The sequence below is a fragment of the Spermophilus citellus genome (genome assembly GCF_964194105.1).
Source record: "Spermophilus citellus genome assembly, chromosome: 13".
In the NCBI taxonomy this organism is placed as follows: Eukaryota; Metazoa; Chordata; class Mammalia; order Rodentia; family Sciuridae; genus Spermophilus; species Spermophilus citellus.
The window spans coordinates 65581087-65608673 of NC_138193.1; the positions used below are offsets into that span (position 1 = coordinate 65581087).

At 36.2% G+C, this 27587-nt stretch overlaps 1 protein-coding gene across 10 annotated transcripts in view; it reads left to right on the forward strand.

Moving 5' to 3' along the window:
• The window catches only part of PUS10 (pseudouridine synthase 10), an 82796-nt gene that overhangs the window by 52161 nt on the left and 3048 nt on the right, over window positions 1–27587 (forward strand). For all 10 annotated transcript variants that reach the window (XM_081263917.1, XM_081263921.1, XM_081263916.1 and 7 more), the window contains 6 exons: window positions 5648–5704; window positions 6582–6658; window positions 6752–6807; window positions 8150–8267; window positions 23304–23446; window positions 26508–26607. In XM_081263917.1, the coding sequence (XP_081120043.1) occupies window positions 5648–5704; window positions 6582–6658; window positions 6752–6807; window positions 8150–8267; window positions 23304–23446; window positions 26508–26607 (551 nt within the window). The remainder of the gene's footprint in view (window positions 1–5647; window positions 5705–6581; window positions 6659–6751; window positions 6808–8149; window positions 8268–23303; window positions 23447–26507; window positions 26608–27587) is intronic.

The following is a 27587-nucleotide window of genomic DNA, read 5'->3' on the forward strand; positions in this document are numbered from 1 at the left end:
TCATCGAATTAAAAACTAAGTAAATACTCTACAGAACTAAAAAATACAATTAATAATATGGACCTAACAGAAAGATATAGAATATTTAATACATCAACAACTGAATTCACTTTCTTCTCAGCAGTACATGGAACATTTTCTACAACAGATCATATTTTAAGTTACAAAGCAAATCTTAGCAAATACAAAAATATAGAGATAATACCTTATATTCTATCAGATCATAATGGAATGAAATTAGAAATCAACAATAGGTTACAAAACAGAAACTACTGTAACACTTGGAGGTTAGATAATACACTTTTGAATGATGAATGGATAGCAGAAAAAAAATCACACACACAAAAATTCTTAGAGGTAAATAAGGTGATTCAACATATCAAAATCTCTAGGACAGTATGAAGGCAGTTCTAAAAGGAAAATTCATAGCATTGAACTCATACATTACAAGAATAGAAAGATATCAAATAAATAATCTAATATTACATCTGAAAGCCTTAGAAAAAGAAGAATAAACCAACACCCAAGTAAGTAGAAGAGGGGGAAGTAATTAAAATCAGAGCTAAAATTAATGAAATTGAGATTTTAAAAGTACAAGAGATCAATGAAACAGTTGGTTTTTTTGAAAGTTTAAAGTTGATAAACCCTTAGCCAAACTAACCAAAACAGAGGGAAAAACTCAAATTATCAAAATCCAAGATGAAAAAGGAAATATTACCACAGATGCTACTGAAATCCAGAGGATCACCAGAAACTATTTTGAAAATTTATACTCTAACAAGCTAGAAAATCTTGAGGATACTGACAAATTCCTAGAGACATATGACCTACCCAAATTGAACCATGAGGACATAGAAAACTTAAACAGATCAATTTCATGTAATGAAATTGAAGCAGTTATCAAAAGCCTTCCAACAGGGCTGGGGATGTGGCTCAAGCGGTAGCGCGCTGGCCTGGCACGCGTGTGGCCCAGGTTCGATCCTCAGCACCATATACAAACAAAGATGTTGTATCCGCTGAAAACTAAAAAATAAATATTAAAAATTTTCTCTCTCTCTCTCTCTCTCTCTTAAAAAAAAAAAAAAAAAAAAAAGCCTTCCAACAAAGAAAAGCCCAGGACCAAATGGATTCTCAGCCCAAGTTCTACTAGACCATTAAGAAGAATTAATACCAGGGCTGGGGATGTGGCTCAAGTAATAGTGTGCTCACCTGGCATGTGCGGGGCGCTGGGTTAGATCTTCAACACCACATAAAAAATAAAAAATAAAGATATTGTGTGTCCACCTAAAACTAAAAAATAAATATTTTTTAAAAAAGAATACCAATCCTCCTCAAATTATTCCATGAAATAGAAAAGGAGGGAACACTGCCAAACTTATTTTACGAAGCCAGTATTACTCTGTTACCAAAAGAGACAAGAACATGTCAAGGAAAGAAAACTTCAGACCAATATCCTTGATAAATATAGATGTAAAAATTCTTAATAAAATATTGGAAAACCACCTACAAAAACACACTAAAGAGATAGTGTACTATGATCAAGTGGGTTTCAAGTACAGATGTAATTCACCACATAAATAGGCTTAAGGACAAGAATCATATTATTATCTCAATAGATGTAAAAAGAAAAAAGCATTTGACCAAGTATAGCGCCCATTTATGTTTAAAACACTGTAAAAACTAGGGGTAGAAGGAACTTACTTCAACATTGTGAAGGCTGTATATGACAAACCTAAAGCAACGTTACTCTAGGAAAAAATTGAAAGTATTTCCTCTAAAAACAGGAACAAGACAAGGATGCCCACTTTCAACATAGTCCTTGAAACTATATACAGAGCAATCAGGTAAGAAAAGGGGATTAAAGGGATTCAAATAGTTTTCTCCTTTTCAGAAGAGCTCAAGTTATCTGTGTTTACTGTTTACATGATCCTATGCTTAGAAGACCCATAAAACTCTACCAGAAGACTTCTAGAGCTAATAAATTAATTCAGCAATATAGCAAGAATAACATTCAATAATAAATCATGTTGCTACACTCCAATGATGAATCTTCTCAAAATAAATTAGGAAAACAATCCCATTCACAGTAGTCTTTAAAAAACAAACAAATAAATCTGGGAATCAATCTAACAGAAGAGGTGAAGGACCTCTACAATGAAAACTATAGAACACTAAAGAAAGAAATTGAAGAAGACCTTAGAAGATGGAAAGACCTCCCATGTTCTTGGATAGACAGAATGAATATTGTCAAAATGACCATACTACCACCAAAAGCACTATACAGATTCAATGCAATTCTTATGTTCACAGATCTAGAAAAAGCAGTTATGAAATTTATTTGGAAAAATGAGACTCACAATAGCCAAAGCAATCCTTAGTAAGAAAAGTCAAGCAGGCGGGATCACAATATTGGACCTCAAATGATACTACAGAGCTATCGTAACAAAAACAGCATAGTACTGGCACCAAAAAAGGCATGAAGATCAATGAAATAGAAGACATAGAGACAAACCCACATACATTACAGTTATCTGATACCTGACAAAAGTGCCAAGATCATATGTGGGAGAAAAGATAGCCATTTAAACAAATGGTGCTGGGAATATTGATTATCCATATGTAGAAGAATGAAACTAGACCCTTATCACTCACCCTGCACAGAAGTCAGCTCAAAGTGGATCAGAGACTTAAGAGTTAGACCAGAAAACTTGCAACTGCTAGAAGAAAATGTAGGCCCAACAATCCAGCATGTCAGCTCAGGAACTGACATCTTTAACAAAACTCCTAAAATATAAGAAGTAAAATTAAAAATCAATAAGTGAGATGGCATCAAATTAAAAAGCTTCTTCACAGCAAAGAAAACAAGCATGAAGAGAGGGCCTACAGAAATGTAAAAAATGTTTGCCACCTGTTCCTCAGAGCATTAATATCCAGGATATACCCCCCCAATAAAAACCAAAACCCCTCAAAACATAACACAAAAAAACAGCCCGATCAATAAATGGAAAAGGAACTAAAGAGAAACGTCTCAAAAGAAGAAATACAGTGGTCAACAGATGTATGAATAAATGTTCAACATTTCTAGCAATTAGAAAAATGCAAATTAAAACTATACTAGGGGCTGTGGTTGTGGCCCAGTGGTAGAGTGCTTGTTCAGCACATGTGAGGCACTGGGTTCGATCCTCTGCACCACATAAAAATAAATAAGTAATATAAAGGCATAAAAAATACAATAGCATTTTTTAAAGATTTTTTTTGAAGATTAACACAATATATTTATTTATTTATCTGCCTATTTACTTATCTATCTTGCCTCATGTGTGTGAGGCAGGTGCTCTACCACTGAGCTATAACCCCAGCCCCAATAACATTTAAAAAATATTGTTTAAAAACTATACTGAGATTTCATCTCACTCTAGTTAGAATGGCAATTATCAAGAATACAAGTAACAATAAATGTTGGTGAGGATGTGGGAGAAAAGTACACTCATACATTGTTGGTGAGACTGCAAATTAATGCAATCACTCTGGAAAGCAGTATGGAGATTCCTCAGAAAACTAGGAATGGAACCAATGTATGACCTGACCCAGCTATCCTACTCCTCAGTATATATTAAGAACTTAAAATCAGCATACTATAGTGATGTAGCCACATCAGTGTTTATAGCAGCACAATTCACAATAGCCAAGCTAGGGAGCCAATTTGGTACCCATCAACAGATGAATAGATAAATTGTGGTATACATACACAATTGAGTATTACTCAGCCATAAAGAAGAATGACTTTATGACATTTACTGGTAAATGGATGGAACTGGAAACTATCATGCTAAGTGAAATAAGCCAGTCCCCAGAAATCAAAGGTATAATGTTTTCTCTGATATGTGGAAGGTAATCCAAATTAAGGTGGGGAGGATAAAAGAAAAAGAGAAGAAAGGTCGATGGAGTAAACAAAGTGGAATGAAGGGGAAGGGAGGAAGGATAGGATAGGGAAAGACAGTAGAATGAATCTGACCTGAATTTCCTATGTACATATATGAATACACCACAGTGAACTTACCATCATGTGTATCTACATACAATAAATTAAAAAATATATATAAAGAGCAGAAAGATCAGTAGAGTAGAGGGAATGGAGCAGGAGAAGGAAAGGAGAACTACTAAGTACTGAATTAGAACAAATTATATTTCGTGCTTTTATAATTATGTCAAAATGAATCTTATGTATAGCTAAAAAGAACCAATAAATAAATAAATAAAGGGATACAGTTCTTCTTCCCCTCCTACTTTCCCTATCTACTCTTCTTAGAAGTCTTGTTCTTCCTCATCTTGTGCTCCCCAAAGTGACTGGAATATTGAGGAATAAATTCAAATTCTCATAACATGTAGTAGAATTGTGCTCTTAGTGTAATAATGTTCCTGTGCATATCCTATCCCATGCTTACTTTTGCATATTATAGTACATATCCCTCCACCAATAGTAACTAGGACTGTGTTTATCTCTCTGCATCAAGCACAGGGCCTTGCACATTGTAGGCACTCTAAAGGTATTTGTTTACTAAATGAATAAAGTTCTCCTAGCCTTCAACCTCTATGTTCAGAGACCTTAAACTTCACCACTTTTTTGACTAAACATCCCAACCTTTCCTAGTCCTTGGTCAAAGATGACTGGTCCTTTCTGTCCCCCTAAGTACAAGTCTGAGTTCCTCTGGCCATGTCTTTGGTGATGGAGTTATTGTTGGGTGGTTAAGAAATGGGTGCCAGATTACCTGTTTCATACTTAACCCTGCCAATGGATCTGCAATTCTTAGAATGATAGGACCTTAAGCATCATGTCTCTGTCTCACCTTCCTCATAAGTAAAATGATGATAATGACAGTGTTAACATGTACAAAGCATTTAGAATAATGCCTTCTCAATGGTAGTATTTGCTACCGTGCTGGTAGCAAATTGGTAGCAACTTATTAAATAATTTATCAGTTCTCTATCTTAAAAAAAAAAAAGCACCATTTCCCCATCCAGTATTTATGGCTTTTAGTCTACAATGATCTACTTAATCGAAGAATGTATGCTAGTTTTATCATGGTTTCAGCCTAGGTTTCATTATAAAATGAATTTTTTAAAGAGTTAAACCTCCCCTTGCCACCTCTTAGAGTTTAATTCTTAAATAAATGTATTTATTTTAAGGAAAGTAAAAAAAGATGATAGAAGTTTTACCATAAGCTGGTCACCAGGAAGGTGGAGGGGCTTCCTTCAAATAGTGCTCTGTGTTTGGCTTTCCCATGGGTTTTTGACCTAGCTCTGCAATTTAATTGTGTGACTTTGGGAAATTGCCTGAATTTTTAAAGCTTGGTGTTCTTTTTATTTATTTACTGCTTACTTCATAAAGTTATAAAGATTAAATATAATAATGTGTGCATGATTTTTACCCCGGTGCCTGGCATTTAATAATGATATTAAATGTGCTCAATAAGTGTTGCTTGTTATTATCATTACTATTTTCAACAGAGATTGGGGTTAGAGATGGGATGATAACTATCTAGTACCACTGTTCAGGAGCTTAAATTGGGTTTCTACTAGAGGCTCGAAATGAATGTCTCAGGGTTTTTATGTCTCTGATATTTTTTTCTTGATATGCTTTCCAAAGGTTTTAATTTCTCATCCTCTGGAAGAGAAGATGTAGATGTGAGAACATTAGGAAATGGTAAGATTGCATCAGCATCACCTGATTAAAAGTAACTTCCCTATGGTCAGCCTTCCCAAACAGCAGGCTTTCCATAGTCACTTAGTCAGAACCAAAGTAGGCAGAACCCAGAGCTTCTCCAAGGGGGGAAGCCTTGTGGATTATGGAGCAGCCTTTGTAAGTTATATTATATATGTCTTTACAGGAATCATTTCTTCAGAGCCCATCCTTATTTCATATCTGTAGGTTGTAAGGGACTTTTATGTGCATTAAAAAGAAGGTACCTGATTTTTTCTCCCCTAAATTTGATTATTAGTTATTCCATATATAAATGCTTCAGAATCACCAGTAGTTTTCAAAATGATCATCTTCATTTAAAAAATAATTCTGCTATCTTAGACTTTCCTCTTTTTTTTTTCATTTTATCTTGTTGAATTACAAGAAAAATGATGAGTATTAATCCCAAATTTTGATCTGTAGTCCTTTTCTCTCATGGAATCATAGCTTTTGTATTTCCCTAGTGGATTAGGCTGGGAGAGTGAATTTCAGCTTGGTATACTTGAGCATTCCTGCATGTGAAAACATTATGCTAGAGTAACCAATTTAATTAGTGGTTGTTTGAATTTTATTTTGTGATTAACACAGCCTTATTTGTGGACCTTTGGGAAAGCAGTCATTTTCACATAATGCCTCTGCTGGAGTTTAGCAGCCCTCACCCCCTCAAAAGCCCCTTGCTTCTTTTCACACATTCTTTCCCTCCCCCAGATATAGTCATGTCACTAAACTTTCAGTCCTCTAGTGCTCAACCTGTTTTTCACACCTCCTAACCCTTTTGCATTAGCCCAAATGTTAACTCCATCAACACGTTTCTGTTTCATGACGGGGTGTGTGCTGCCAGGAAGGCCCTTTGCAATTGAGCTGGTGAATCCTCATAGAGTACATTTCACTTCACAAGAAATTAAGGAACTTCAGCAGGTAAACCACTTCATGACATGGAAATCGTCATGTTTCTGTAACTCTGTAACTGAACTAGAGTTGCTCATTGTTTTTCTTTTTCTGCTACTATAGAAAATTAATAAGTCATCTAACAAAATCCAAGTACGTGACTTGCAGCTTGTCTCAAGGTAAGGGTAGGCTTACTGGAGATGATTTCAAAAGGGAAGTTTTTGTCGTGAATTATATGTCTGAAAAAGGAATTATATCCAGAATATATAATGTACTCTAATTTAAAATGGAGAAATGGTTAAGTAGACTTTTCTCCAAGAAGAATATACGAATAGTCAATGAAAAATTTAAAAATGCTCAATATCATTAGTCATTAGGGAAATGCAAATCAAAACCACAATGAAATCCTACTTTACACTCACTAGATTGACTATTTAAAAAAACAAAACAAAAACCAAAACAACAACAACAAAAAACAAGTGTTGACAAGAATATAGAAAAACTATAGCCTACATTGCTGGTGGAATTGTAAGTGTGCCCACTTTGGAAAATAGTTTTGACAGTTTCTCAAAAGATTAAACAGTTACCATATGACCCAGCAATTCTACTACTAGATATCATATATGCAAGATATCATATGTACATCCACACAATGTACATGAATGTTCACAGTAGCATTTTTTAAAAAGCATATAAATAGAAATTACCCAAATATCTGTGGATAAACTGTGTGACACACTATATTCCTCTTAGCCTTATCCATGGAGGGTATGTCCAAGACCCCCAGGGAATGTCTGAAATTGGATAGTTTCAGAACTCTACATATACTTTTTTCCTATACAGATATACCTTTAATAAAATTTAATTTCTACATTAGGCACAATAGAGATTAACAATAACAACTAATAATAAAATGGACAATTATAACTTTATAGTGTAATATGTTATTTAAAATGTGAATTGTTTATTTCTGGGATTTTTCCATTTATTATTTTCAGCCCAAAATTTACCTGAAACTGTGAAAAAGGTAAATCATAGATAAGGGGGGACTACTGTATGTCATATAATGGAATATTATTAAGTAGTAAAAAGGATTGAAAGACTGACACGTGCTGAAACATAGCTGCCTTGATAGCACTATAAAGTGAAAGAAGGTAGTCACCAAACACCGCATATTGTAGGATTTCATTTTATATGAAAGGTTCAGAATAGGAAACTCTATATGAGACAGAAAATCAATTAATAGTTTTCTAGGGCTGAGATGGAGGAAGAATAGGAAGTGCCTGCTAATGGGTATGTGATTTCTTTTGGGGGATGATGATTGCATTGTAGAATTAGCAGGTGGTGGTAGCCACACAACTCTGTAAAGATATTAAAAATCATTGAATTTGTACAATTAATCTAAGGGAATTTTACAGAAATTCTATCTTAATAAAGCTATTTTTAAAAAGAGGAATTTAGGGCAAGGCTTGTGTGTACAATATATATTCAGGCAAACTTTCTTTTATTGTTTTTGTTCAGAGAGGCAATAGGACATATGAAAGAAGGTGAAGAAGAAAAGACTAAGACCTATAGTGCCTTAATATGGACAAATAAAGTAATACAGAAGAAAGACATCGAATTCCTGAATGATATAAAGGTAGTTTAAGTATTCTGTTCTTTTTTTTTCTACTGTCTATATACTGTCTGTTGTCTTCTAATTTATAACCAGAAAGTCATAGAGCATGGGCTTTTGGGTCTGTGAGACCTGGATTCAAATCCTGGCTTTGAATCCACTTACTATCTAAATGACTTGGCACTTCATCTAACCTGTTGGATAGACATTATTTTTTTTTTCAGCAGAATTGCTATCTATTTTATTTTATTGGTTGTTCACAACATTACAAAGCTCTTGACATATCATATTTCATACATTAGATTGAAGTGGGTTATGAACCCCCAATTTTACCCCAAATGCTGATTGCAGAATCACGTCGGTTACACATCCACAATTTTACATAATGCCCTATTAGTAATTGTTGTATTCTGCTACCTTTCCTATCCCCTACTATCCCCCCTCCCCTCCCCTCCCATCTTCTCTCTCTACCCCATCTACTGTAATTCATTTCTCTCCTTGTTTATTTTCCCATTCCCCTCACAACCTCTTATATGTAATTTTGTATAGCAATGAGGGTCTCCCTTCATTTCCATGCAATTTCCCTTTTCTCTCCCTTTCCCTCCCATCTCATGTCTCTGTTTAATGTTACTCTTTTCTTCCTGCTCTTCCTCCCTGCTCTGTTCATAGTTGCTCTCATTATATCAAAGAAGACATTTGGTATTTGTTTTTTAGGGATTGGCTAGCTTCACTAAGCATAATCTGCTCTAGTGCCATCCATTTCCCTGCAAATTCCATGATTTTGTCATTTTTAAGTGCTGCGTAATATTCCATGGTGTATAAATGCCACATTTTTTTTATCCATTCATCTATTGAAGGGCATCTGGGTTGGTTCCACAGTCTAGCTATTGTGAATTGTGCTGCTATGAACATCGATATGGCAGTATCCCTGTAGCATGCTCTTTTAAGGTCTTCAGGGAATAGTCCGAGAAGGGCAATAGCAGGGTCAAATGGTGGTTCCATTCCCAGCTTTCCCAGGAATCTCCAAACTGCTTTCCAAATTGGCCGCACCAATTTGCAGTCCCACCAGCAATGTACAAGTGTACCCTTTTCTCCACATCCTCGCCAGCATTTGTTGTTGTTTGACTTCATAGTGGCTGCCAATCTTACTGGAGTGAGATGGTATCTTAGGGTGGTTTTGATTTGCATTTCTCTGACTGCTAGAGATGGAGAGCATTTTTTCATGTACTTGTTGATTGATTGTATATCCTCTTCTGAGAAGTGTCTGTTCAGGTCCTTGGCCCATTTGTTGATTGGGTTATTTGTTATCTTATTGTCTAATTTTTTGAGTTCTTTGTATACTCTGGATATTAGGGCTCTATCTGAAGTGTGAGGAGTAAAAATTTGTTCCCAGGATGTAGGCTCCCTATTTACCTCTCTTATTGTTTCTCTTGCTGAGAAAAAACTTTTAAGTTTAATTAAGTCCCATTTGTTGATTCTTGTTATTAACTCTTGTGCTATGGGTGTCCTATTAAGGAATTTGGAGCCCGACCCCACAATCTGTAGATCGGAGCCAACTTTTTCTTCTATCAGACGCAGAGTTTCTGATTTGATATCAAGCTCCTTGATCCATTTTGAGTTAACTTTTGTGCATGGCGAGAGAAAGGGATTCAGTTTCATTTTGTTGCATATGGATTTCCAGTTTTCCCAACACCATTTGTTGAAGATGCTATCCTTCCTCCATTGCATGCTTCTAGCCCCTTTATCAAATATAAGATAGTTGTAACTTTGTGGATTAGTCTCTGTGTCCTTTATTCTATACCATTGGTCCACCCGCCTGTTTTGGTACCAGTACCATGCTGTTTTTGTCACTATTGCTCTGTAATATAGTTTGAAATCTGGTATTGCTATACCGCCTGATTCACACTTCCTGCTTAGAATTGCTTTTGCTATTCTGGGTCTTTTATTTTTCCATATGAATTTCATGATTGCTTTATCTGTTTCTACAAGAAATGCCGTTGTGATTTTGATTGGCATTGCATTAAATCTATAGAGAACTTTTGGTAATATCGCCATTTTGATGATGTTAGTTCTGCCTATCCATGAACAGGGTATATTTTTCCATCTTCTAAGATCTTCTTCTACTTCTCTCTTTAGGGTTCTGTAGTTTTCATTGTATAAATTGCTAGCGATTAAGAGCCCTGCTCAGAAGACAGATCTCTTAGGTGAAACCCTGATCTGCATTTCTTAGTGTGATTTTGGGCAAGTTACCTAAGCTAATGCTTCAATTTCTTCATCTGTAAAATTAGTTAAATAATTAAATGAATTTAATCATATAAAACTCAGAATTGTACCTAGCATGTAGAAAATGCTCAATAATGCCATTATTTGTATTTGATTACATGAAATAAAAATATCTAGCAGAACTAATAATTAAGATTAAGTACATGAGGACTGGGGATATAGCTATATGTGAAGCACATACATTTTGACACAAAACTTCAAGGGCATGTCACTAATAGAGGGTCTCCCTGTTCTTTTTTATGTTTCTTTCCACCTTCTCCCATCTCTTCCTGTGAAGATAATAGGCTTTCAAATGCAAGGAATGAGCACAGATGGACTCAAAGAAGTATATAGTACCAGGTGCAGTTGCACACTCCTGTAATCCCAGCAACTCAGGCAGCTGAAGTAGGAGGACTGTAAATTCCAGGCCAGCCTGGGAAATTCTGAGACCCTGTCTCAAAATAAAAAATAAAATTGACTAGTGATGTAGCCCAGTGGTAAAGCACCTGTGGGTTCAATCCCCAGTATCCGCACCCCCCCCCAAAAAAAATCAGGACATTGTTTAAATGGGCAGTAGTTTGTAACAATATACATGACCTGCTAAAGGAGACTGGTTTAATACTATGGCTTTTTTGTATAATGGACTATTACTCTATTACTCTCCAGATATAAAAAATTATGTGGTAGATATTTATTAGCATAGGACAATGTTCCTGATAAGTGTTAAGGGGAAAAAAGGTATAAGATAATATGGTACATTGTGATTTGGGCACACACAAATGTGTGTGTTTGTCTATATATGACTACACAGGAAATAAATTATATGGTAAAAGATACCATAAACAGGATTTAAACTTAATCATGAAAAAAAAATAGAAGGAAAGAGCAGCTAAAGAAAAGAGCAACTCCAAATACCAAGAATCATTTGGAAAGATGTTCTGTCTCCAGGATGAAGTCACAGTAGGACATCACTTTATTCTCATTAAACTAATAGTATGAAACAGTAGGTTGAGGAGAAGAATATTGTATATATTGTTAGTGAAAATGTAAAGTATTCAACCTTTTTGGAAAGCAACATGGAAATGACTGTAAAAACTAAAAATACACTGGTTTTCTACCCAGCACATCTTCTAGTGACAATCTTTTATAGAAATGAAACTCCAGCACATGAAGATATGTGCATGAAGAGGTTTACTGATTTTTTTCAGAGTGGTAAAATCAGCAATAATAAAACTGAAAGTGGTGGGATAAATTGGAATATTATGTAGCCATTAAAGAACAAAACCAACATGTTTCCATTTAATTTAAGTTAATGTGTGTATACATGCCTAAAAATGTTGGGAAAAAAGATAAAAGTACATCTGAATCTATGACTTGTAGAAGCACCCATGACATTATGAAAAAATAAAAGTGAAATGCAGAGTAGTGTTTGTAGTGTGAGTGGTTTTATTGAAAACATGTATCATTTACTTACTGAGAGAAGCTTATCCATAAAACGAGAGGATAGGCTTCTGGAATCACCTATAATGGCCACTCAAATTCTCAGGTTCTATAATTCTGTATCTAAGTCCCTTTGGCTTTTGGTCTTGCTACCTAGGGTCTTTAGGTTAGTAGTTAATATAGACAGATATTTTATTTTTAAGATTGCCAAACAGATTTCTAAACTTTTTTTGGGGGGGGGTACTGGGGGATTGAACCCAGTGGTGGTGTGTTTTTTAAACCACTGAGCCATATTCCCAGCCATTTTTCTTTTTTGAGGCAGGGTCTCACTAAGTTGCTTAGACTGGCTTTAAATTTGTAATACAGCCAGCCGTGGTGGCACACGCCTATAATCCCAGCGGCTCAGGAGGCTAAGGCAGGAGGATTGCAAGTTCAGAGCCAGCCTCAGCAAAAGTAAGATGCTAAGCAACTCAATGAGACCTTGTCTCTAAATAAAATAGGGCTGGAGATGTGGCTTAATGGTCAAGTGCCCTTGTTCAATCCCCAGTACTCAAAAACAAAACAAACAAACAAACAAACAAAAAACCTTACTAATACTCCTGCCTCAGCCTTCCAAGTCACTGGGATTATAGGTGTGCACCATCATGCTCAGTGCTAAATTTTTGTATTCCTTCACATGTATACAAGTCATTCAGAATGCTGTGGGAAAAATAAATTGATTTAAAAAGATAGATTCAGGGCTGGCATGCACAAGACCCTGGGGATTCATACTGTGGGGCAATGTAGCTAAATCAGAAATAATGTTGATAGTGATTTTATAGGTTCAGATTAAGTGGTGAAAGATTTTATTTTAATCGTCTATCACCCAAGTAGACTGATGTGACTAGTAACATTGTTGTGATTTTCACATATTCCTATTGGCATAAAAATAATAAGCACTAAGTGCTTCCTCATTCTGAGAAAAGTCACATCAGATTTACTACTTTTCCCTTCTTTTTATTTTGAGTTATTTATTTAAATTTTTTTTTTAAGTGCCGGGAATCAAACCCAGGGCTTGCTAGGCAAGTGCTCTAGCTATATTCAATGCACCGAGCTACATCCCCTGCCTGTGTCCCTTCCTCCCTTTTATTTATTTATTTTAATATTTTCTTGTAGTTGGACACAATACCTTCATTATTTATTTATTTATTTATTTTATGTGGTGCTGAGGATTGAACCTAGCGCCTGGCAAGTGTTCAGCAAGTGCTCTACTGCTGAGCCACAACTCCAGCCCTGTGTCCCCTTTCTAAAGGGCAACTTATACGAAAAAAAGTGCGTGTTTCTGAAAATTCAGTAGCATGGGAGAATGGTGTGCAACATTAGAATAAGTGAAGTGTTTTCCTTTTGTCAACTGAAAACAGACCCAAAGAGACACTTGAGCATGTGTTAACATGAATGTTATGTTGGAAGAGTGGTGGGTCTACCAGCTCTGTTGGTTGTTTTGATTGTCTGGCTCATGGCCAAAGTACTGGGAGTGACTGGAAAGTTAAAGGAAGTAGAGAAGAAGAGCACTCATTAGATAGTTGCTGATTTAAAGGCTAGATGTTTCTGTACTCTGAAGCAGAGGCTCTATCTTTATAGACTTGTTAACATTTCAGCCTTATCCTTTACTTGTTTCGTCTTTTGACTAGAGAAAAGTCAAACTTTATGGAAATATTTCATCAGAACAAAAATCTTAAAAGCAAAGAATTATAGAATCTTAAAATGCACAGTGTTAGGAGGGACCATTGACTCACTGCTCTGATAGAAGCGCTCACACCCTTTAAATGTGGTCTTTGTCAGAACTTGCTTGCTTTTTCTTGGTAGAAAACTTGATAGAGAGGAGGCCAGACAGGAACCTTTCTTTTTTTAGCAGGGCTTCAGGCCCACACTAATCATGTAAATTTGGAGCAGTTGTTCCAACAAGATAACTCAGAGAATGTTTTTCTGAACCTACATTTTCATTTATTCCAATATCTACTTTTTTTGAGTGGGGTGGTTCTGAGGATTAAACTCAAGGGGACTCAACCACTGAGCCACATCCCCATCCCTATTTTGTATTTTATTTAGAGACAGGTCTTACTGAGTTTCTTAGTGCTTCACCATTGCTGAGGCTGGCTTTGAACTCCTGTCTCAGCCTCCCAAGCCACTGGGATTATAGGCATGTGCCACCATGCCTGGCTCAAATATCTGCTTTTAAAACTTGGAATTAGTTGGGGGAAGGGGGGCTTCAAGATGGCAGGCTAGAGGGAGTCTGCATTCTTTGTCACTCTGTGACCTGGAGTTCAAGTGGTGGGAATACTATTTCTCTGCAAGTGATTAGAGGACCCCCAACAGCTGCTCCTGCAAGGAATCACAGCTGCTGTGCTGTGCAGGTCTCTAGGCCTCAGTGTCAGCGCAGTACTCCCAGTCACTTGTCCACGCAGGACCTGTGGCTGCTGTGCCCAAGCAGGACCACTGGCATCAGCATCCCTGCGAATCCCAGCTACTGCTCCCACACAGGACACCCGGCTGCTACCCAGATGCAGGACCTCTAGCTGCTACTCCCATGTGGATCTTCGTCTATCAACGTGGGGCTCCCATAGTCGCCTCTATCTTGGGACACTGCAGCCACTACCATAGTACCCTATATGCAGTAGCCTCCACCTGGGGACACTGCACAGGGTCTGGAGACAGGCGCCAACCACAACACTGCATGCCACAGAACTGCATTTCTGAACAGCTGCCCAATGCTACCACCCAGTACTACCCAACTCGACACCCCATCACTGAAAGCAGCCGCCTCCATCTTGGGACACCTTTGTTGCCATTTTAGTTGGGGCTACTCCCAGTTTGGAACACCTGCTAGGGCTTAAAAGCAATATCAAGGTATCTGTAGTCGCCAGTTTCCCTCTCCCTGGCAGCCACTATCCCGGCACAGTGTTTGCGGATATGCAGCTGGTCCTGAACTGCCTGATACAAAACGGCTCTCTGCAGCCAGTGTGCAGTCCCCAGAGAACAGCCCACAAGACCTCTGGAGAGAGAGGTTCCTGATTGGGAAGTACAAAGGGAGCGGGTGAGTGAGATACAGTTTAGAGACTAAATTAGAGACCAGGAATTGTGAGGTCTACAGATGATATAAGGAGGTAATACTGGATGCCCACATCACACGAGTGGGCCCCAAAGGAGATCCTTGGGGTGCAGTCTCCCATCGGGTTAGGCAAGTGCAATACCCCACCTCCAGGAACTCCGCTCCCAAGACCATCCCACCCTAATAAACTTCACCATCCTGAGGGTGGAGATACCAGCAAACAACAGACAACCCCAGCTATTGGATGAGAAGGGAAGCAGGAAAGATACTGATCTCCAACAAAATCAATCCTTGTATCTTCCTTTGAGATTTTTTTCCTCTTTTTTTTTTAATAGTATTGTTTTAGTTTGTTTTTGAGAGAGAATATCTTTTTTTTTTTTTTTTTTTTTTTTTTTTTTTTTTTTTTTTTGTAGATGGACACAACACAATGCCTTTATTTTTATGTGGTGCTGAGAATTGAACCCAGGTCGCACCTATGCTAGGCGAGCGCTCTACTGCTGAGCCACAATCCCAGCCTCTCTTTCCTTGCTTTCTCTTCTCCTGTCCTCACATCCCCAACACTTGTGAAACCAAGTACTTTTCATGAATTAGGCTACTGAGGACTGGGATGTCTGAATAGTATATTACATTTGTGTTGTATATTCTTTTATCTCCTATTTTTACATTTTTATTTTTCTTAATATTTGTTTTTTGCACTCTCTCTATTGTCTTCCCACTTACTTGTCTCCCTAAAATCACTTTCTCTTCTGCTATTAACCATCTTTAGATACCTCTTTCACACTTTTCTAAGATCTAATAACTATATGCTCACCTCCTACCCCTTTAACATGTCATCCTACACCTCACTCCCAGTTCTCTGTTTGCCCACCATCAGAAACTGTAGATCCTTTTGCAAACCTACTGTTTATATTGTAGGTAATAATTGAACTCACCATTTCTGTATATTATGACAAAACCACAAACGTCTTAATAGCAGCTATTTGGTTTAAGGTTGTGTATTGTTTGTTTTGGGATCTGTTGATATTGTTCTCCCCCTTAAAGGAGAAGTATTGTAAACCTGCAGGGTCACCACTATAAGCCTATAGTGTAAAAATTAAAGCCTCAGATCTGCAGTGCTAGAAGGGAAGACACATGAGCAACATGAAAAAGCAAGGAAGAAAGAATCAGGATACTACATTATTAGAATCTGTGGCCAGAACAACAGAAGAAATTACAGAGAAGTAGTTCAGGATGTACATAATTAAAATGTTCTATGAATTAAAGAATGATATAAGAAAGCAAATACAAGCAACAAAAGATCATTTTGATAAAGAGCTACGTAAGCAAATAAGGAAGCAAAAGATTATTACTTCCAATAAGGAGGTAGAGGTTCTGAAAAAAAAAAAAAACAATAAATCTTTGAAATGAAAGAAACAGTAAACCAATTAAAAACTCAATAGAAACAACCACCACCAGATTAGAAGACAGAACCTCAGACAATGAAGACAAAATATATAATTTTGAAAAGAATGTTGACCACACAGTGAAGAAACCATGAGCAGAACATTCAAAAATTATGGGATAACATAAAAAGATCAAATTTAAGAATTATTGGGATAGAGGAAGGCAAAGAGTTAAAAACCAAAGGAATGAACAATCTGTTTAATGAAACAATATCAGAAAAATTTTCCATACATGAAGAATGAATTGGAAAATCAAATACAGGAGGCTTACAGGACACCAAATGTACAAAATCACAACAGATTCACACCAAGGCACATTACAATGAAAATGCCTAGCATACAGAATAAGTAGAGAAATTTTAAAAGCCACAGGAGAAAGGGATCAGATTACATACAGGGAGAAACCAATTAGAATATCTGCAGATTTTTCAACTCAGACCCTGAAAACCAGAAGATCTACAACAATATACCAAGCTCTGAAAGAAAATGGATACCAACCAAGAATCTTATATCCAGCAAAATTAAGCTTTAGATTGGATGAGGAAGTAAAAACCTTCCATGATAAACAAAAGTTAAAATAATTTACAACTAAAAAGCCTGCACTAGAGAACATCCTTGGCAAAATATTCCATGATGAGAAAATAAAAAACAATAATGAAAATCAGCAAAGGAAAGTATTACACTGAAGGAAAAAACAGTCAAAGGAGAAACCAAGTCAAGTTAAATACCAAAAATAAACAAATATGACCGGGAATACAAATTATTTCTCAATAATAACCTTGGATGGTAATGGCTTAAACTCACCAATCAAAAGACATAGACTGACAGATTGGATTTAAAAAAAAAAAAAGACCCAACAGTATGCTGCCTTCAAGAGACTCATCTTATAGGAAAAGACATCCACAGACTGAAGGTGAAAGGTTGGGAAAAAACAGAAGTAGTTCAGGATGTACATAATTAAAATGTTCTATGAATTAAAGAATGATATAAGAAAGCAAATACAAGTCCACTCACATGGACTGTGAAAACAAGTATGGGGTTTCCATCCTCATATCACTTACAATAGACTTCAAGCCAAAGTTAATCAAAAGGGATAAGGACATTTCATACTGCTTAAGGAACCATATATCAACAAGACTTAACAATTATAAATATATATGCTCCAAATAATGGAGCATCTGTGTTCATCAAACAAACTCTTCTCAAGTTTAAGAGTCAAATATAACACAATAATTCTGGGTGACTTTAATACACCTCTTTCACCACTGGATAGATCTTCCAAACAAAAGCTGAACAAAGTAATTATAGAACTCAATAACTATCAATAACTTAGACTTAACAGACATATATAGAATATTTCATCCAACGAGTGAATACACTTCTCGGCAGCACATGGATCGTTCTCTAAAATATACCATATACTATGCCACAAAGCAACTCTTAGCAAATATAGAAAAGTAGAGATACTACCCTACATTCTGTCAGATCATAATGGAATGAAATTAGAAATCAACGATAAAGTAAGAAATAAAATCCACTCCAAAACCTGGACACTAAATATGCTACTGAATGAACAATGGGTTGCAGAAGACGTTAAGAAGGAGATTAAAGAATTTTTAGAGGTGAATGAGAACACAGATACAACGTATCGAAATATCTGGGACACTATGTAAGCAGTTCTAAGAGGAAAGTTCATTGCCTAGAGTTCATTCCTTAGAAGAAGAAAAAAGTCAACAAATAAATGACTTAACATTACATCTCAAAGCCCTAGAAAAAGAAAAACAAATCAATACCAAAAGCAGCAGAAGACAGGAAATAATTAAAATCAGAGCTGAAATCAATGAAATTGAAACAAAAATCATTGAAAAAATTGACAAAACAAAAAGTTGATTCTTTGAAAAAATAAGCAAAATTGATAAACCGTTAGCCATGCTTAACGAAGAGAAGGAGAGAGAAAACTTAATTACTAACATCCATGATGAAAAAGGAAATATCACGATGGATACTAAAGAAATACAGAAGATAATTAGAAATTATTTTGAAAATTTATACTCCAGTAAAATAGAAAACATCAAAAGCATTGAAAAATTTCTAGAGTCATATGATTTGCCAAACTGAATCAGGATGATATACACAAGTTAAACAGATCAATTTCAAGCAATGAAATAGGAAGATTCCATCAGAAGCCTAAGCTCAGGACCAAGATAGATGGATATACAGCTGAGTTCTATAGACCTTCAAAGAAGAACTAATACCAATATTCCTCAAATTGTTTCATGAAATATAAAAAAGGAACACTTTCAAACTCATTCTATGAGGCCAATATCACCCTGATTCCAAAACCAGACAAAGACATATCAAAGCAAGAAAACTTCAGACCAATATCTCTAATGATCATAGATGCAAAAACTCTCAATAAAATTCTGGCAAATTGAATACAGAAACACAAAAAAGATAGTGCACCATGAACAAGTGGGGTTCATCCCAAGGATGCAAGGTTGGATCAATATATGGAAATCAATAAATGTAATTCATCACATCAATAGACTTAAAGATAAGAATCATATGATCATCTCTATAGGTGCAGAAAAGGCATTCAACAAAATACAGCACCCCTTCATGTTTAAAACATTAGAAAAACTAGCGATAACAGGAACATACCTCAACATTGTAAAAGCTGTTGGTGCTAAGCCCCAATATCAATCTAAATGGAGAAAAATTGAAAGTATTTCCTCTAAAAACTGGAACAAGACAGGGATGCCATCTTTCACCACTTCTATTAACCTAGTTCTTGAAACTCTAGCCAGAGCAATTAGATGAAAGAAATTAAAGGGTTACAGATAGGAAAAGAAGAACTCAAACTATCACTATGTGCGGATGACATGATTCTATTCATAGAGGATCAAAAAAAATCCACCAGAAAACTTCTAGAACTAATAAATGTATTTAGCAAAGTAGCAGGATATAAAATCAACACCCATAAATCAAAGGCATTGCTGTACATCAGTGACAAATCCTCTGAAAGAGAAATTAGGAAAACTACCCCCATTTATAATAGCCTCAAAAAAAAAAAAAGGAAGAAATACTTGGGAATCAACTTAATGAGACAGGTGAAAGACCTCTACAATGAAAACTATAGAATGCTAAAGAAAGAAATTAAAGAAGACCTTAGAAAATGGAAAGATCACCCTTGTTCTTGGATTGGCAGAATTAATATTGTCAAAATGATCACACTACCAAAAACACTATACAAATTTAATGCAATTCCAATCAAAATCCTAATGACATTCCTCATAGAAATAGAAAAAGCATCATGAAATTCATCTGGAAAAATAAGAGACCCAGAATAGCCAAAGCAATCCTTAGTAAGAAGAGTGAAGCAGATAGCATCGCTATACCATACCTTAAACTATACTACAGAGCAAAAGTAACAAAATCAGCTTGGTATTGGCACCAAAATAGACTTGTAGACTGATGGTACAGGATAGAGGACACTAGAGACAAATCCACATAAATACAGTTATCTCATATTAGACAAAGACACCAAAAACATATATTGGGGAAAAAAAAAAAAGATAGCCTCTTCAACAAATGTATCTGGGAAAACTGGAAATCCATATGCATCAAAATGAAATTAAGCCCCGATCTCTCGCCATGCACAAAACCCAAAGTGGATCAAGGACCTAGGAATTAAATCAGAGACTCTGTTCCTAATAGAAGAAAAAGTGGGCCCAAATCTCCATCTTGTCAGATTAGGCCCCTTAATAAGACTTCTATAGCTTCCTTAATAAGACTTCCTTAATAAGACTCCTATAGCTCAAGAAGTAAAATCAAGAATCAATAAATGGGATGGATTCAAACTAAAAAGCTTCTTCTCAGCAAAAGAAACAATCAGTGAGGTAAATAGAGAGCCTACAGAATGGGAGCAAATTTTTACCACACTCACATCAGAGCACTAATCTCTAGGATATATAAAGAACTCAAAAATCTTTTTAAAAATATTTATTTCTTTTAGTTGTACACAATGCCTTTATTTTTATTTATTTATTTTTATGTGGTGCTAAGAATCGAACCCAGGGCCTCGCATGCACCAGGCGAGCGTTCTACCCCTGAGCCACAACCCCAGCCCCAGAACTCAAAAATCTTAACACCAAAAAACCCCCAAATAACCCAATCAGTAAATTGGCCAAGGAACTAAACAGACAGTCCTTAGAAGATGATATACAATACACTTATTGAATAACAAAGGCAAGGATTTGGGGGGAAAAGGCACACTCATACATTGTTGGTGGGACTGCAAATTGGTGCAACCAATCTGGAAAGTGGTGTGGAGATTACTTGGAATGGAACCACCATTTGAACCAGCTATCCCATTCCTCAGTTTATATCCAAAGGACTTAAAAACAGCATACTGTGGTGATGCAGCCACATCAATATTTATAGCAGCACAGTTCACAGTAGCTAATTGTAGAACCAACCTAGATGTGCTTCAATAGATGAATGGATAAAGAAACTGTAGTATATGTACACAATGAAATATTACTCAGCTTTTTCTATTTCTATGAAATTAAAAGAGAATAAAATCAGGCATTTGCAGGTAAATGGATGGAATTGGGGAATATCATGCTAAGTGAAGTAAGCCAATCCCAAAAACCCATAGGCAGAATGTTTTCTCTGATATGTGGATAGATGCTGATCCAGAATGGTGGGGAGGAGGCATGGGAAGAATGGAGGAACTTTAAATAGAGCAAAGGGGAGAAAGGGGAAGGGAGGTGGCAGGGAGTAGGAAAAATAGTGAAATGAGATAGGCACCATTACACTAAGTATATGTATGAAGACACAAATGGTATGACTCTACTTTGTGTACAACATATATTGGAAAAAAGATAAAAACAGAGACATGAAAAATTGTGCTTTTGAAATGCATTCTGGTGTCATGTATAATAAATTAAAATAATAAATAAATTTTTAAAACTTGGAATTAGTTGACCTTTTATGGTATTAACATCTGCATCTTAATTTGTATGTTTACATAAAGGAAAGTCTCTAATTTGAACTAATTATGAGAAAAGTAAACCTACGTCTCTAAAAAGTCTGAATTGTTAATAGACATAAATATGGAACTGGGGATGTGGCTCAAGCGGTAGCGTGCTCGCCTGGCATGCGTGCGGCCCGGGTTCGATCCTCAGCACCACATACAAACAAAGATGTTGTGTCCGCTGAGAACTAAAAAATAAATATTAAAAATTCTCTCTCTCTCTCTCTCTCTCTCTCTCTCTCTCTCTCTTTAAAAAAATAGACATAAATATTGTTTTTCTCAAGGTGGGCTAATAAATATTAAGGGACTTGTTCTGTTGTACATATTTATTTGTAATTACTATATTGAAATGTCACACTAAATGATAACTCTTACAAATTATAGCCTTCTGTGTAACAAACCAACAAAACAGAAAACCCTGAAAATTTGTATATGGTTCTCCCTAAAGAATGCACATTGCCCATACACACAGGTGCATTGATTTGCAGCCTTCTACAACCAACCATTTTATACCCCAACCTGAAATCCTCACTTGCTTGATTAGGTTAGAAAACAATTGTAAAAATAAAATTAAGAGAAGGGGAGGGGAGGGGAGGGGAAAGAAAGAGTAAGTAACAACAACAAAAAAAAAGAAGAAAGAAAAAGAAAACTATTGTAACAACATTGCCCTATTGATACTGCCACATCGATGTTCATAGCAGCACAATTCACAATAGCTAGACTGTGGAACCAACCCAGATGCCCTTCAATAGATGAATGGATAAAAAAAATGTGGCATCTATACACAATGGAGTACTATGCAGCAATAAAAAATGACAAAATCATAGAATTTGCAGGGAAATGGATGGCACTAGAGCAGATTATGCTTAGTGAAGCTAGCCAATCCCTAAAAAACAAATACCAAATGTCTTCTTTGATATAATGAGAGCAACTATGAACAGAGCAGGGAGGAAGAGCAGGAAGAAAAGATTAACATTAAACAGAGACATGAGATGGGAGGGAAAGGGAGAGAAAAGGGAAATTGCATGGAGGAGGGAGACCCTCATTGCTATACAAAATTACATATAAGAGGTTGTGAGGGGAATGGGAAAATAAACAAGGAGAGAAATGAATTACAGTAGATGGGGTAGAGAGAGAAGATGGGAGGGGAGGGAGGATAGTAGAGGATAGGAAAGGTAGCAGAATACAACAGTTACTAATAGGGCATTATGTAAAATTGTGGATGTGTAACCGACGTGATTCTGCAATCTGCATTTGGGGTAAAATTGGGGGTTCATAACCCACTTGAATCTAATGTATGAAATATGATATGTCAAGAGCTTTGTAATGTTGTGAACAACCAATAAAGAAAAGAAAAGAAAAAAAACATTGCCCTATAGAAGAGCCCTACTGAAGTAAAAGGCAGGATAAAACTCCAGGGTCCTATCAGTTTGTTAAATTTCAGAGCAGAAGAGACCTGGAGGATCATTTACTTCCAAACCCCACTTTTTTTGTTTTGTTGTGATGCTGGGGATCGAACCCAGGGCCTCACACATGCTAGGCTAGTGCTCTACCAGTCCCCAAGTCTTTTTTATGGTGAGGGTTGTTGGGCCCAAAAATGAGTAATTATGAACTAGGATATGAGACATGCTGCATATGTCCCAAAAGGGACATAATTTTTTCCAGTTTTGATTACCTCTTACTCTTGACAATGATAGATGGAATCCTCCAAAGAAACAACTGTGGTGAGCTGTGGGTAACAAAGGAATTGCTAGGACAGGCTTCACTGTGATTGTGTTGTCTTCCTTTAGGACCTAAAGATTGAACAGAAAACCCCTCTACGGGTCCTTCACCGAAGACCCTTGGCTTTGAGAACTCGTGTCATCCACTCTATGGAGACACACTATGTGGATGAACATCATTTCCGCCTTTATCTGAAGACTCAAGCTGGAACGTATCCTTTCACCTGGGTATTGCAATAATCTAGCCAAAACCCCATGAGAGTTTATGCTGCCCTAGAAAATAGGTTTAGCTTGGTCTGGGAGGCATTAGGGAAAGTATTACATTGGGAAGAAATTCATTATTTTTTTGTTTGAGGGGTTTTTCCCCCATTAAATTTGTTTCTCAAGAGGATATTTTAAACTATGAGGTAGCAGTCCAATGTTAGTTTTATATTTCAGTTAATTACAGTGTATTACATAGTGGTTAGCACATGGTAAATACTTGGAAAATACTTTTGATTGATTCATTTGCTGTCTGTACATATTTTTCAAGTAATGAATTCATGACCATTTTGGGGTCTTTTTAGCATTTCAAGCATTTGTCCCAGATGATTAAACATAGTGGTAGTGCAACTTTACTTTTTTTTTTTTTTTTTTTTTAAGAGACAGAATCTCACTATGTTTCCCAGGCATGTCTTGAACTCCTGGACTCAAGCAATCCTTCTGCCTTAGACTCCCTTCAAAGTACTCGGACAACAGGCATGTGCCATCATGCCAGGTGACACTTCACATATTGATCTTTATTTGGGTGCTGGCCCAGAACAACAGAAATATTCTTTTTCTGCATGTCTTGTGAAAAAACAAAAACAAAGCATTTCAGATTACATGTCATTTATTCGAGCCACATAAACTTTGTTGACAGGAATGCTGTGCTGGCACTTAGCACCATTTTCAGACTCCTAAAAGTTTGACTGTTATAAATAGTAAAGGTTGAAATTCAGTTTAAATTTCCATAGTTCAGGGCTGGTCATTTTTTTTTATAACTTAATCTGACTTATGTGTTTTTGTATCAGAACTGAGGTGCTGATTCACATGTATCAGGGAGCTCCTGTGGTCCTAGCCTCGTGATCCAATAGCATGAAGTGATAAAACGCCTTTTAACTGGTATAAAAGTAATAACATGTATATAACAAATATATCGAATAGCACTTTGACTACATTGCTGCTTTAACTACTCTGCTTCTCTTTTCCTACCAACCTCCTCACCTCTGCTCCAGGAGTGATCTGGATTTACTTGGCCAAATCAGGGATAGGTTATCTATTCCAAATATCTTATAAAGTTTACAGTTTGGATGTAGGGTTGATTTATGTAGATGCAGTGGGTAGATCTTTGTATCTTTGTTGTTTGGAGGACATTTCCCTATTGTGGATGGAATTTCAAAGAAATCACAGGTGTTTACATTTTATTTATGTTTTGATTCTGGGTATTGAACCCAGAGCTTCTCACACAGTTAGCACACACTTATTTCATCACTGAGTTTTGCCTCTGACCACATATTAAAAAAAAAAAAAAAATCTTACTACCTAATTCTGGCTTTAGTTTTTGGGTACCAAGGAGAAATGCAATGTCTTGGAGAAACTAATGTCTTATCCTATTAAAACATTTTTAGAACCAGCCACATACGTGTATTTAAGGCATTGCCAAGAAAGACTAGCAAAGCTTTAGATACCATATGGCTATCCATGTACTAAATTTATTTTGTGTATACTCTGTGTATATATATTGTTCAGTATACTGAGCTGGTTTGTTTGCTTTAAATGTCGTTCTTCTGGCTGTGAATATAATCTCTCTCAGTCTTTTAACTGGTTATTTTGGGGCTTTTTGGTCATCTCCTTATTTCTATCAGAAATAGCATTTTTTGAAGAAAGTGAAAGAAAATGGCAATTGTTGAGTTTAGCAAAAATGGCCATCACTAGATAATTACAAGTCTTATGTTTGAGTCAACACTCAAGTGAAGGAAGAGTGAATAAGCTTTGAGAAAATGAGGACATAATATCAGCATGTTATAGTATTGATTTATTTATCTTCCAAGAATAAATGTGTTTTTCCTGTTCAAATTCTATTAAATGGTTTGCCCTAAATACTGCTTTCTATAACTCAGCATGATGCTGGGTTTTTACTGAACACTGATATAAACTTGTATCTTTCAAAGATAAATATTTTCAAGGCTACTGTAGAGTCCTGTGTGAGGAATGTTAATGTAATCTTACCAAGATCAAATTCCAGAATTTTGTCATTGCCTTTCAAATTTAAAGACTTATGAAGGAAAAATACAAAGTCATTTCTAAAACAAAAACAAAAACAAAACTTAATCTTTTGCTAATAACCATATTAGCAGACAACTAGGCCTTCCATAATTCTCATGAAGGATCTTTATCAAGATTAGGTGGGGCTGGGGATGTGGCTCAAGCGGTAGCGTGCTCGCCTGGCATGCGTGCGGCCCAGGTTCGATCCTCAGCACCACATACCAACAAAGATGTTGTGTCCGCCGAGAACTAAAAAATAAATATTAAAAAAAAAATTCTCTCTCTCTCACTCTCCTCTAAAAAAAAAAAAAAAAGATTAGGTATTTTCACTGTCTCTTCTATCATATTGCCATAACTGGATCATGTTACAAGAAAATCCATCATTGAGGTCATTTTATGTGTGATTCTGTGGAACCTACTGTCTGGGCAGGTGCCAGTTGCCATTATTGAAAAATGGGACCAGGAAGGTCGGAGTCAAAATTTTGGCAAAGAAAAAAAATTTTTTTTAAAGAGAAAGAGGGAGAAAGAGAGATAATTTTTTTAATATTTATTTTTTAGTTTTCGGTGGACACAACATCTTTATTTTATTTTTATGTAGTGCTGAGGATCGAATCCAGCAACCTGCGCATGCCAGGCGAGCACACTACTGCTTGAGCCACATCCCCAGCCCCGAAAAATATTTTTTAAAAAGCATTGAATTATAATTAATTTTAAAAATCCATTCTCAAACCTTGGCAATTTGAGATGAGCTATAAAGAAAAAAAAAAAGTCATGACTTCTGCTAAGTTTGTTATAAACACAGGTCTCAGGTACTTATGTTGGCTGCTAGGCCAGTAATCAACTGTCCTAAGACACACATCTAAAGTTAGAGCCAGGACTGACCTCTCCTTTGTAACATTTCTACTTTTATTATTTCCTTTTTGCCTGTGAAATCTTACCAGTTGATATTGCATGGCTATCCTCATTTTTTCCTTAAACAGACTCCAGCTACATTAAAGAGTTTGTACATGGAGACTTTGGGAGAACCAGGCCAAACATTGGCTCTCTGATGAATGTGACTGCTGACATTCTTGAGCTGGATGTGGAGGTAAACCGTTTTATTGTGGAACATTTGCACATTTGCAAATCGAATTCAGCCAAAGTTATGCCTTTTGGCATTAAACCAAATAGCACTTCTCACATTCATAATTATTTGAAAGTGGCAAAACCTCACAGTAGAGAAGGGACTATCTTCTGAATTTTTATAAATATGAGGCCTTATATATGATCCTTGTGATATATAGTTAATTTACTAACTGTGCTTTACATTTGGCATGAGATTAAACTCTTAAACGAGAGAATAAAATTATAAGTGACCTTCAAATGTCCTTAGGGACTCAGGGTTTATTTCCTATACCAGTTTCATTTATTAAGACTTTAAGGCAGAGTGTTTGGAAACTATATTTAGGACAGGGATAGAAAATGGGATGAGCCAATGGTTACTAACAAAAACAATTCTCTGGGCTGGGGATGTGGCTCAAGTGGTAGCGCACTCGCCTGGCATGCGTGCGGCCTGGGTTCGATCCTCAGCACCACATACCAACAAAGATGTTGTGTCCGCCGATAACTAAAAAATAAAATATTAAAAAAAATTCTCTCTCTCTCTCTCCCCCCCCCTTAAAAAAAACAACACAATTCTCTAAGGGATTCTTGTGAAGTGGTTCTATAAGGGACACCTATGAGGTGATTCTCTACTCTTATAGTAATTGAAACAAGGTTAAATTCTAAAATAATTACAAGAATGGATTTTTCAGGAAATTTTTCACAAACGTTTTCTTTTTCATTTGAGCATCAATAGAACTTGAGCCACAAGTTGTGCTCCTTGATGAAAATTTAATTAGAATTAGTGTCCCTCTTTATTTCCCACCATACCCCATCTACCCCAGCCCCCAAATCCTAGGAAGTGGTTAGAATTTTGCATTTGAGAATAAAATCAAAATTATTATTTTTTAAAGTGGGTATATTGCCTGGCATGGTAATCAAATGATCATCATTACCTTACAGCAATTGCCTGGCATGGTAATCAAA